We start from the raw sequence: 11,587 nt of genomic DNA, 5'->3' as shown, positions 1-11,587 counted from the left end.
ACTGTTTATTTTTGGCTGTTGAGAGTTTGTGAGCAGTGAGATGCAGAGCATTAAAGAGGAATCCAGGAGGCAAAAGTTCAGGGTTGCCAAGTCTTAGCTGATGGAGTGTGGGTAACCTCAGGTAGGTGTTCCCTATTTTCCCTTATCTACTGATGCTGAGCTGACACTGTCAGAGCTGTACATACTTGAATGGGAGGCAGCTGTGATTGTTGGTGTCCTCACCAGCTCAGCAGGCTTACACATAGCCCCTAGGGGTGGGAGGAGGTCATATTCCACTGGTTATTCTTTTCAGAAAATGAAGTTTTGTTGTTGTTGTTGACTATGTAGTTTAGGCTATCTTAGAACTCACAGAGATTCACCTGCCTTTGCCTCCAGTGCTGGGAATAAAGGTGGGTGTTACCACTGCCCATCTAGGAAATTAAATCTTAACCAGAATCACAACCTGAAAGTATAAAACTACTCTGCTCTATAGAAATAGATCACAGGCTGGGCGATGGTGCTGCACGCCTTTAATCCCAGCACTCAGGAGGCAGAGGCAGGTGAATCTCTGTGAGTTTGAGGCCAGCCTGGTCTACAAGAGCTAGTTACAGGAGAGCTAGGACTGTTACACAGGGAAACCCTGTCTCGAAAAAACAAACAACAACCCACAAAAAAACAAAAAGAAAGAAAGAAACAGATCACAGCAATTTTCTGGCTCTACTCTGGAGATTTAAGGCAGCTCCGCATACCTTGGCCCTTTTTGAAGATTTTGGGTGAGGCTTGTTTGCTTATTCCTGTAATACCAGCACTCAAGAAGCAGAGGCAAGAAGATTTCTACAAATTCAAGGATTTTTGGAAATTGCTAAACTATTCCATTCCCGTGATCCCTGAAGGCTAAAGAGTCCAAAGGGGACCCAGTGAGGACAAGAGAGTTTCCCACACGGTAACAAGCAGGCTCTTGGGCTCAGGCCAGGCCAGTAGGCCTTTGTATCCACTATTAAGTTTTTCTGGTAGTTGCTGGGCATGGAAGGCAGGCGTCCTTACAAGGTACAGGGGACTTTAATCTGCTGAACAGCTCAAATTATTTATTGTCAAACCAAGCTGATCATCCTCAGGGCATTGGGCGTGCTGGGGTCCTTCAAATCTCAGAGTACATTCTGCTTGATCCGGACCTTCTTGGGCTTGATGTTCATGCGTTTCCAGACCTCAGCTGTGGTGCGGTCTGCCTTGGTGACTCCACTGAAGTCGAATGTGGTGATGCGGGGCAGGTTGCACAGCACATACTGCCTGTGGGGAAGACTTGGGCTGGGGGCGGGCCCCCACAGTAGGACTCCCCCCCCCCCAGTTGCTGCTATCTCTTCTGACAGCAAGGAATGGAGGGGAGCTTGGCTGTGAGTTGGGAAGACTAGGTTCATTCTAGAGCAAGGGGAGAGTGTCAAAGTCCACAGGTGGAGAAGAGTGGTCTTCAATTTTTGTCTTCCCTCCCCTTGTTCCTTAGGGGGTATCATCTGGACCCCAGCTCCAGATACTTACCTGTACCCCTTTTCTTCCTCTATGGGGTTCCCATGGAGAGTCAGGCTTCGGAGACGAGGGAGGACAGATAGCTTATTCACCTCCCCTAGGCGAATGATGCTGTTGCCATGAAGGTAGAGGACACTTAGGTTGAAGAATGTTGTTAGGACCTGTTAAGACAGAAATCAAAGGTCAGCTGGACAAAGACTCCATCTCTGCTCAGACTGTCTGGTGGAGAACAACTTGGCCCCTCAGCACCTCGCACAGCCATTCTAGATGACTCTAATATGCTTTTGTTACTTTAAAAAATTATTCTTTTATGTGTATGGGTATTTTGCCTATGTGTATGTATGTACACCACATGCCTGCCTGCCTGGTGCCATTGGATTTCCTGGAACTGGATTTACAGACAGTTGTGAGCCACTATGTGGGTGATGGGAATTGAACCTAGGACCTTGGAAGGGCAGCAAGGACTCTTAACTGCTGAGCTGTCTTTCTAGCCCTTACTTTATTTGTGTGTTTGGCTTGTGTGTACGTTTGTACCCCACATAAGAGCCTAGTAAAAGTCAGAAGAGGGCATCAGGTCCCCAGGAACCTGTTATATGGATGGTTGTGAAGCACCATTTATGTGCTAGGAATTGAATCTGGGTCCTCTTGCAAGAACAACAAATGCTCTTAACATGAATAAATTAACCTTTTAAGTCCCTTTTAGGGACAAAACCTAAAATATAGCTGGCATGCATCTGGTTATCCATTTGAGTGGTCAGGTGGCAGTTCTCCTTAAGACTTAACTTACTGCTAAGGCCTTTCCAACTCTGATGATCCATGAGTCTGCCTGCAGGGGTATCAGCTCTTTGAGTTCATATTGTTGTATATTTCAGGGAACAGTCTCCAAGTCATGCTCTAAACTTTCCCCTCCAATAGGAGTCTTGGGCAAGAAGGGGCCCAAATCTTTCCTTTTTCTGAAATTTTTTTCTCCCTAGTTTGCTTCCTTTTTTTTTTCTTCTTCTTCCTTGTCCTTTCTCATGGCCTATAAAGCTCATTATAGCTGAGGATGACCCTGAACTCATCTTCCTACCTCTAACTTCCAAGTGCTAGAATTACAAGCAAGCACCAACATTCTTGACCAAACTATGTTTTTAAAACTTCAACTTCACAGAAAGCAACTGATGTACTTTTCTACTACCTCTTCCTCTATGGAGCTCAGCACAAAACACAGGAAGTGCTATAGTTTTACTCCAGTCACTGACAGGCAAGTTGGTTCTCAAACATTTTCATTTGATCCTTACAAAACCATTATGAGTATGGCATTGAATCCCCATTTATAGGAAGGCTGAAGTTTTAATAAACTATGCAGCTTGCTGGGCGATGGTGGCGCACACCTTTAATCCCAGCCATTGGGAGGCAGAAGCAGGTGGATCTCAGTGAGTTGGAGGCCAGCCTGGTCTACAGAGTGGAATTCCAGGACAGCCAGGGCAACACAGAGAAACCTTGTCTCAACCCCCTACAACACCCCCCCCCAAAAGAAACTATGTAGCTTGTGAGCCTCCAGGGAGGCAAATGCAGGTGGATCTCTTAAGTAAAGACCAACCTGGTCTACATAGTGAGTTCCAGGCCAACTAGGGATACACATGAGGCCATCTCAAGAAACAAAGACGTTATTTACAGTCACATAATGGGGGAAACTAAAGATTTGTGCCTGCATAATGTATCTCTACAACTCCATTGTTTGAACTGCACCACCCTGCCTCTACTTCCTTGACAAGGGAGTAAAAAGGCTGTGGCTGGAGCAGTGGCTTCAAGCTACCCTTTGACTAGATGCCAGAGGCTAGGAACTCACAGGGTCAATGGAAGTCAGGTCATTGAAGGAGAGGTCAATCCAGGCCAGGTTCTCTGGATGCTGCAGAAGCTGTGAAACCACCTGGCTGAAGTCTTTTATATCATTGAGGACATTGTTGTTGAGCCACAGGGACTGGGTCAGTGACTTTCCTGACTTTGAGTGCTTCACTGGTCGTAGACCTGTCCTTGGCTCCTCGCTTACCAGATCTATAATGACAAAATAAGACGAGTTTATTTATTTACTTGTATGAGTGTTTTGCCTGTATGTATGTACATATGCCTGGTGGCTGCAGAAGTCAGAAGAGCAAGCAAGATCCCTTACAACTGGAATTGGGGTGGTTGTGAGCCACTGTGTGGGTATTAGGAATTGAACTTGGTGCCTCTGTAGGAAGAATAGGTGCTCTTAACCTCCATGCCATCACTCTAGCTCAAGGCTTGGGTTCATTATCTTTGCCTTTCCGCCTTTAGGGAGAGAAAAGGAAGAACTGGAAAGATGAACCTACAAATGCTACTTTGAGGTTCCGCCCCACCCGTTTCAAGCTCCAAAGATCAGAGTAAGCTTAGAGTAAGTAAGGGCTAAAGAATTTTAAGTCAGATGGCCTTCTCATGTCTATTGCATTATTGGATTCTGTGTATACCAGCCCTATTAGTGGAACACACACAGGCTTTTTCCCATTTTACAGATAAGGAAAGGAAGAACCAGAGTTGTTGGGGTAAGCCAAGATGAGATCACAAAATGCAGAATCCTCTTCTAGTGTAGCTTACAGAATTTACTTCAGTGGAGCACATCCAGTGTCCGTTCCTCCATTAATTACAAGCTTTATCAGATAGTAGATACACAGTAGTAAACAATGAGATAATTGCCAGGCTTTGGATGAGCTGTAGGGCAGGGATGAAGCTTATGTGCCTCAGGAATTTCTGTGGGCAAGATGGAAACAAACTGGCAGTGAGTGTTAGGTGATAGCCCACAGTCACTGCAGCAAGGAAAGGGGCTTGGTGCACTGAGCACAAACAGGGAAGGTGAAATCTGAGCTGAACTTTGTAGATTAGGAGACGTTGACCAGGCAGAAAAGGGGAGAAAGGATGAGAACAACTGAGCAAAGACACAAGAGCGGGGTGGAGCCAGTCCTTAGTCCTAAATGCCAGGCTTTGTCCTGTAGGGAATAAGAAGTCATAGAAGTATTTAAAACATAATTCAGCTAGGCGGTGGTGGTGCACACCTTTAATCCCAGCATTTGGGAGGTAGATCAAGGTCAGCCTGGTCTACAAAGTGAGTTCCAGGACTACGCACAGAAACCCTGTCAGAAGGAAAAAAAAAAAAAAGAAGGCTGGAGAAATGGCTCAAAGGTTAAGAGCACTGGGTACTCTTCCAGAGAACCTAGGTTCAATTCTTAGCACCCACAACTATCTGTAACGCTAGTTCCAGGGACCCAACACCCATACAGAAAAATGCAGGCAAAATGCCATGTACATAAAAAGAAAAAACACCCACCAGAGATAATTCAGCTTTTCACTTGAAAGGTGACTTTGAAGCTTCTATGTAGAATATGGATTTAGAAGGTAGATAGAATCCAATGATCAGTTTGTCTACTTTAGTGTGAGATAAGGTAGACACAGCAATCATGAACTGGCTGGCTGAAGTAAAGGTAGAAGACTATCTGAAGATGGTGCCCCGCTTTTTGTTCAGGCTCTATTAGCTGATGAAGAATTTCTCGAGAAAACTGAATTGGAAAGGTTTAGGTTTGATGTGTTAAGTTCCTGTTGTATGAAAAGGCAAGAGAAGCCAGCTGGGCAAGTAGTCATTAAAATGAAGGGCTAGAGCCGAAGAACAGCCACACAAACTTAGTACAGTGTACCTCAGAGAGGAAGAGAAGGACATAAAAGTTAGTGAATAATCTGAAGAACAGGGAGATACAGGAGAGAATGGTTTTGTGTTTAGTTAAAATTTCATGTGTGCATGTGTGTGTTTCAGCATGAAGAAGCCATCAGATCCCTGAGAACTAAAATGCCAGATGGCTGTGAGCCAATGTGGGTGCTGGAAACCAAACCCAGTGTGTGCTCTTACCTGCTAAGCCACCTCTCGAGTCCCTGAGGGATGGTTTAAAGTTGTTTGGGGAGACCACAGGATATGGAGGAGTAAGTTCCAGGAAAGACAGGGATTCGTAATTCTCAGAAGTAGCTGGTAACCATGTTACTTGAGGATAGAGGCCAAATTGGAGTGCAGTTAAATAGGAAGTGCAAGCAGATAGCTGAATACCCACATTGGAAAGTGAGGGTGCAGAGAAAACCCACAGAACCCCCACCCCCAATGTCTTTTTCAAATGAGATTCATATGAGGGTGGGTGGGCTCTGCCCAAGCTGGCATCAGTGGGGGGATCCAGAGCCAGACTACAGTTTAGGTAAAGTTCCATTTAGCAAGTCTGCAGGGAGAAAGCCCTGGGCACTCCACACCCTGGCTGACCACTTCCTCTCAGCTGCAGGTCAAACGCATCCACCAGGTGGCTCTCTGCAGCAGTCTTGGAATTAACAGGACCCAAGGCTGAGCCCTGCGGCAGGGGGAGTAGAGGCCAGAAGGATAATGGAGCAGACTACTGTCCATGAGGAGACTCCAAATCATGTCTCCCTCTCATACCTTCCAAAAACTTTCAAAGGATTTGACTTATATGAGTAATAATGCCAGAATAATTACACATGAACTAGCACCTGTTCTGATAATGCAGTTTAGGGAAATGTCACATAAAAGGCTGGTCCCACGCTGTGAGGGAGACCCTAGATCCAGTTGCCTTAACATGAAATGGCCAGGGGCATCTAAAATTGCTTTAGGTACCTGTCCCTTCAGGCTATACTAAATTAGCACTTTACTTGAGCATATGTTAAAAGGCTCCTAGTTCAGAGTAGGTCTGGATACTGGACCACAAATATAGCCCTTAACAGAATTAAAATTGGGAGGCACCAACTACAGGGAATCCTTGATCCTCTTCCTAAATTCCAATGTGTTGCCATGCAACATTTCCCACATGCCCACAAATCAAGAGTTAGTTTGATACGATACACTTCTGCTTTCATTCACAGAAACTAAACCCCCTTTGACATATGTCTTACGTCAGAAGTAATAGAAAGCACAATAAAGGTCGTAGATGAGTGTGTTCTGGGGAGAGACAGACATGAGTGTGTTGGACACTAACTGAAGTAGGCCCCGAAATAAAACCCAGTCTAGTCATTCTCCTGAGCTAATAATAATGGGTGACTGACTGACAGACAACCAGAGGCAGATAATACATGTGTACTGTGAGGTCAGTAACCAGAGGCAGAGGGGGCAGAACACAGGGTGCTCTGAAAGGGGTCAACTGCCTCTTTAGGAAGACACAGGAGTAACATGAGATTGGATGTGGGCAGAGCTTGAACTGCAGTGCATGTCAGTGATGATGGAGTAAATGTGGCATGTATGGAATGATTGGAAGAAATCTGTCAAAAATTTTAACTGGGAATATGCCAATTTGTTGCTAAAAAGACCTGTCATGTCTCCTAGACAAGAGACTGGGTTCTGCCACCCTGGTGGAACCTGGCAGCAGCCTAATTTTTCCTACGAGTTTCCTCTTTTCAAGATAAAAACAGAAGACCAAGGCTCCTGACTGACTGGGTGGTTTCTCAGTATTCTTCATGATTTCCCACTGTAGCCTGACTTCTCTTCAAGAGAGGTCAACTACCGCAAGAGAGCACTGGTTCCTTTCAGATTTGCTACTTTTAAAAACTAGGGGTGGTGAGTGGTTAAGAGCATGTGTGTGGCTGGGATCTGTGGGGGAGGGGCTAGTCCTCCCTCAAAAGCAGTTTCCTGGGCCGGGCGATGGTGGCGCACGCCTTTAATCCCAGCACTGGGATGCAGAGGCAGGCGGATCTCTGTGAGTTCGAGACCAGACTGGTCTACAGAGCTAGTGCCAGGACAGGCTCCAAAGCCACAGAGAAACCCTGTCTCGAAAAAACAAACAAACAAACAAAAAAAAAGCAGTTTCCTGCTGGGCAGCAGTGGCGTGCACCTTTAATCCCAACACTCAGGAAGCAGAGGCAGGTGGATCTCTATGAGTTCGAGACCAGACTGGTCTACAGAGCAAGTTCCAGGACTGGCTCCAAAGCTTTAGAGAAACCCTGTCTCGAGAAAACCACACACACACACACACACACACACACACACACACACACACACACACATACAAAAGAGCATGCATTGCTCTTGCAGACCAGGGCTTGATTGGCAGTATCCACATGATGACTCACAATAATCCCTAACTCCAGTTCTAGGGAATCTGAAACCCTCTTCTGACTTCCGTGGGCACCAGGCATGCATGTGCATGTAGTGCATAAACAATCAGGAAAACCATTCATAGACATAAAAATCTCAATGGAGCTGAAAGAAATGCTCTTCCAAAGAATCTCGCTGAATTTCTAGCACCTTCATGGAGGTTCACAGCCATCTGTAACTCCAGATTCAGGGGGTCCGATGCCCTGAATGGCCTCTGTCTGCACCAAGCATACAAGGGGTGCAGATATATGTGCAAGCAAAACATCCATACATATAAAATTAAAATATATATTTTTTTAATCCCAAGGCTGAAGATAAAGCTCAGATACAGAGCATTTGCCCTACATGGCAGAGTCTTTGCCTTCACTCCTTATCTCTATTTAGAAAAAAAATCCTCACTTCACCCTCTCCCTTCAGAGAAGGGAAGTTGGGGGAAATCTGTTTAGGCCTTTTAAATAGAAGACTAAGGATTCTTCCTAGGTTCTTCCTGGCATGATCTGAATACGGTAATGTGCTGACGGCTGTGCTTTGTGGGCTGACCTTGGATCACGTGGATGCTTTTGAAGGAGTAGTCAAGAGGAGGCTCCTGCACCGAAGTGTTCAAACAGTCCCGTTTGCTCATAGTTCAGGCCATTGTTCATCAGGTGGAAGCATGGGCCCTGGGAGTCTGGGTTCAGCCTGGAAGGACAGAGAAGAATGACTGTTCCAGATATGGACTGCCCACAGCCCTCCACACTGTCTTACTCTCTACAGCTTTAGGCCTGCCCAGCTGCGTTTCCATTTTAAGACACTGGTCCTTTCATGTATCGTTTATTTCTTAATTCTCAGAGCAGCCTCATGGCACTTAGAACTCATCTGATAGTTACAGCACCTGTTCCTTATGGGGTTTTTGTTTTATTGACAGAGGGTCTAATGTAGCCCAGGCTAGCCTCAAGCTATCCACCAGCCCCAGCCTCCTGAGTGCTAGGATTATGGGTATGCACTATCACATGACTATAGCGCCCATTTCTATTTTCCAGATGAAGAAACTGAGACCCAGAGGGTGAAGGACTTGCCCAGAGTTAAGCCGAGTCAGTTGTGGACAGCAGTCATAGTTTCCAGAACCCTACCCTGAGATCCCTTTTGCTACTGCACAGTTGTTACCATGGAGACTGTCTGGCTGCCTGCTCTCTGTTGACATCAGCTACACTATTACTTAACAAACCCTTGAAGGTCCTTCACTTTCTAACACAACTAGAGACTTGCTGCCTTCCTTCTCTGCGCAGCTTGTCTGTTAGCCCTTTCCATCTGAGAACCCTCTTCCCAGTCCCATCCTGGATGTGACAGCATGGAATAACAGAAATGCAGAGGCTGCCTTCACTCACCTGTCACTGAAGCCTGGAACTCCACCATTAGGGATTCATTCCACTGGGTTCAGGGATTGTTCCCTGTTAAAGAGAGAGGTGAACACAGTTATCAGTCATTTGTAGTGAGTGACCTGTCCTATCCAATCCTTTCCTATGTGTAGGGAGCCGCCTGAGAACAGGAAGAGCTGTGGGCTACTACTCACCTGGGGTGAAGAAAGCTGAGAACACTCTCCCACAGGCTGGCTGTTTGTGTTGTGTGTGCGAATTGTAGGAACAAAAGCAGACAAAAGACAAGTCTCTAGGCTATCCTACTCACTCCACCCACTGTGGTCCCCTCCCCTGCCTTACTTCCTGGCTTTCCAAAAGGATGAGAGCAATCACATGCGCACAGAGCAGTGCTGGCCAGCAGAGAGCAAGCCTAATTTTTGAGGTACATAATTTCAAGATTTTAGGAGCTATTTGGGACTATGAGGAGGTTCAGAAGGTTGCTACACAAGCCTGGCAACCTGAATTTGATCCCTGGAACACAGAATCAACACTATAAAATTGTCTTCTGAATTCCATATACTTGTTCACATATATAAATAAATAGATAATTTTAGGAGCTATAATTTCAGTAAACTATCCAAAATATTTAACATGTAATCAATATTAGGAATTACTGAGCTGTTTCAGAGCCCATCTCAAGATGAACTAGGTACCTGTTGGGTCAGGTGCTTAGTTGTCACTATGACTAGTGGTCTCCAAACTGACAATGCTGATACAGAAAATTAAAAATGGAATACAAAAGCCAGGTGTGGTGACACATGCTTTTAGGTACAGCATTTGAAAGGTAGAAGCAGGCTGATCCCCAAAGCTCGAAGCCAGCCTGGTCTACAGAGCAAGGACTACACAGAGAAATACTGTTTCTAAAAACAAAACAAAAACAACCAAAAGCTACGTTAAAAGACAAAATGTATCAGTGACCCCAGGATTTAGTTATTACATTCCTGGCAGACAAAGGAAAACTTTGGGATATGTAGTACTCATCACAGGAACCAAAGGAAAAGTTACTCTGTGCAGAGACAATGGAATTAACAAGTACTGAGTAAATCAGTTTTGTTAGAAGCCAAACCCAGTAGGCCTATCTGTAGTCATAGCATTTGGGACTCTAAGGCAGAAAGGTTGTGGTTTTGAGGCCAGCTTGAGCAACACAGTCTCAAAAACAAACAACAAATAAAACAACAAGAACAAAATAAAGGACACTGTTGAGAATGCAAAGACAGAGCTGGGAATGCTAGGTGGCTGGTGAACACTGGAGGCTGAGGCAGGAGGATCATGAAGTCAGGGTCTGCCTATGTTATGAAATCCTATCTCAACAGCAAGAAACCCCGTGAAGGACCTGATTGCAGTTTAGACTTAAATGCAGTGCAAGTAAATTCCTTTTGTGTAATTTACTATGTGCAAGGACAGACTTAATCTGTTTTGGAGGAATGAAATTCTAAACCAAGTGTGGTGATGCACACCTCTAGTCTCAGTACTTAGGAGGCAGAGGCAGGAGATCTATGTTAGAGGCCAGCCTGGTCTACAAGATAGTTCCAAGACAGCCAGGGCTGTTACAAAGAAAACCCCTGTCTTGAAAAACCAGGAAAAAAAAAAGAAAAAAAGGAGTATATTGCTTTAAAAATTAGCAGTCTCTTGGGCAAAGTGGCATACACCTGTAACTCAGCATTTAGGAAGTGGAGGCAAGGTCATCAGGAGTCGATGTCATCCCCAGCAATGTGGTAAATTTGAGGACAGACTGGGCTCCATGAGACTCTTCAACAACAAAAGTAGGAGTCTTAACTGACCTTTTGAGATACACAGCATCTGAAGTCTGTCAAATGTTTGTCCCCATGGACATAGGTTGTTCATTAGGAAGACCTGAATCATAGATACTAAGCCTACAGGAAGGATGCGGTAACTTGATGGAGACACAGAACTGAAGTTGAAGGCTGAGACTAGTGGCCTCCAAACAGCCATGAAAGCCTGCTAATGGTGTGGAAGACCTGGAGTGGGTTACCAGCTGTGCAGTAGGAAAGGTTCTAGGCCAGCATAGTGGCATGGTCTTTGAATCCCAGCACTTTAAAAAAAAAAAAAATACCACCACTCTTAATCCCAGAAGGTAGGAGGATCTGTATGAGTTTGAGGCCAGCCTAGTCTACATATTGATCTCCAGGACTACATAGAAAGACCCTGCCTCAAAAAGCAAAATAACTAAAAGAAGATGATGTTGAGCTTGATTTGAGAGTTGCTGTTTTCATTATTGGAGACAGACCATCCTGGGAAGAGAAAGCCAAGGAGAAGAGAAAATGACAGAAGTCAGTGACCAAGAAGGAAGATCTGAGTTGGGCACCAGTGGTCTCCTTCCCACTTGGGATGATTTAAAGTTCAAGACCTGCCTGGGCTAGATAGTGAAATCCTTTCTCAGAAATCAAAGTGTCTGTGGTGGCTGACACTTGTCATCCCAGTACTTGGGAGATGGAAGCATAAAGATCAGGGGTTCAGTCAGTCTCAGCTACAGACCAAGTCTGAAGCTATCATTGGCCTACACAAAATTGTATCTCAAAAAAAAAAAAAAAAAAAAAAAAAAAAA

The 11,587-nt window shown here is 45.1% G+C and overlaps 1 protein-coding gene across 2 annotated transcripts in view; it reads right to left on the bottom strand.

Annotated features, from left to right (window-relative positions):
• Window positions 1–107: 107 nt before the first annotated feature.
• Lrrc51 (leucine rich repeat containing 51) overlaps window positions 108–11,587 on the bottom strand; it is an 18,597-nt gene continuing 7,117 nt past the window's right edge. The window contains exons 1-6 of one of the 2 annotated variants that reach the window (XM_050122577.1): window positions 9,177–9,196; window positions 8,992–9,054; window positions 8,168–8,305; window positions 3,332–3,537; window positions 1,513–1,661; window positions 108–1,266 (exon numbers count right to left, since the gene is read on the bottom strand). In XM_050122577.1, coding sequence (XP_049978534.1) covers window positions 1,125–1,266; window positions 1,513–1,661; window positions 3,332–3,537; window positions 8,168–8,249 — 579 coding nt within the window. In that variant the 5' untranslated portion in view covers window positions 8,250–8,305; window positions 8,992–9,054; window positions 9,177–9,196 and the 3' untranslated portion in view covers window positions 108–1,124. Of the gene's footprint in view, window positions 1,267–1,512; window positions 1,662–3,331; window positions 3,538–8,167; window positions 8,306–8,991; window positions 9,055–9,176; window positions 9,197–11,587 lie in introns of those variants that run through there. The other variant, XM_050122576.1, reaches the window with a different exon arrangement.

This window comes from Alexandromys fortis, unplaced genomic scaffold, assembly GCF_014885135.2.
Source record: "Alexandromys fortis isolate MF-2015 unplaced genomic scaffold, M_Fortis_MF-2015_v1.1 scaffold_209, whole genome shotgun sequence".
NCBI classification, from domain to species: Eukaryota; Metazoa; Chordata; class Mammalia; order Rodentia; family Cricetidae; genus Alexandromys; species Alexandromys fortis.
This window is presented reverse-complemented; position numbering and strand designations above follow the sequence as displayed.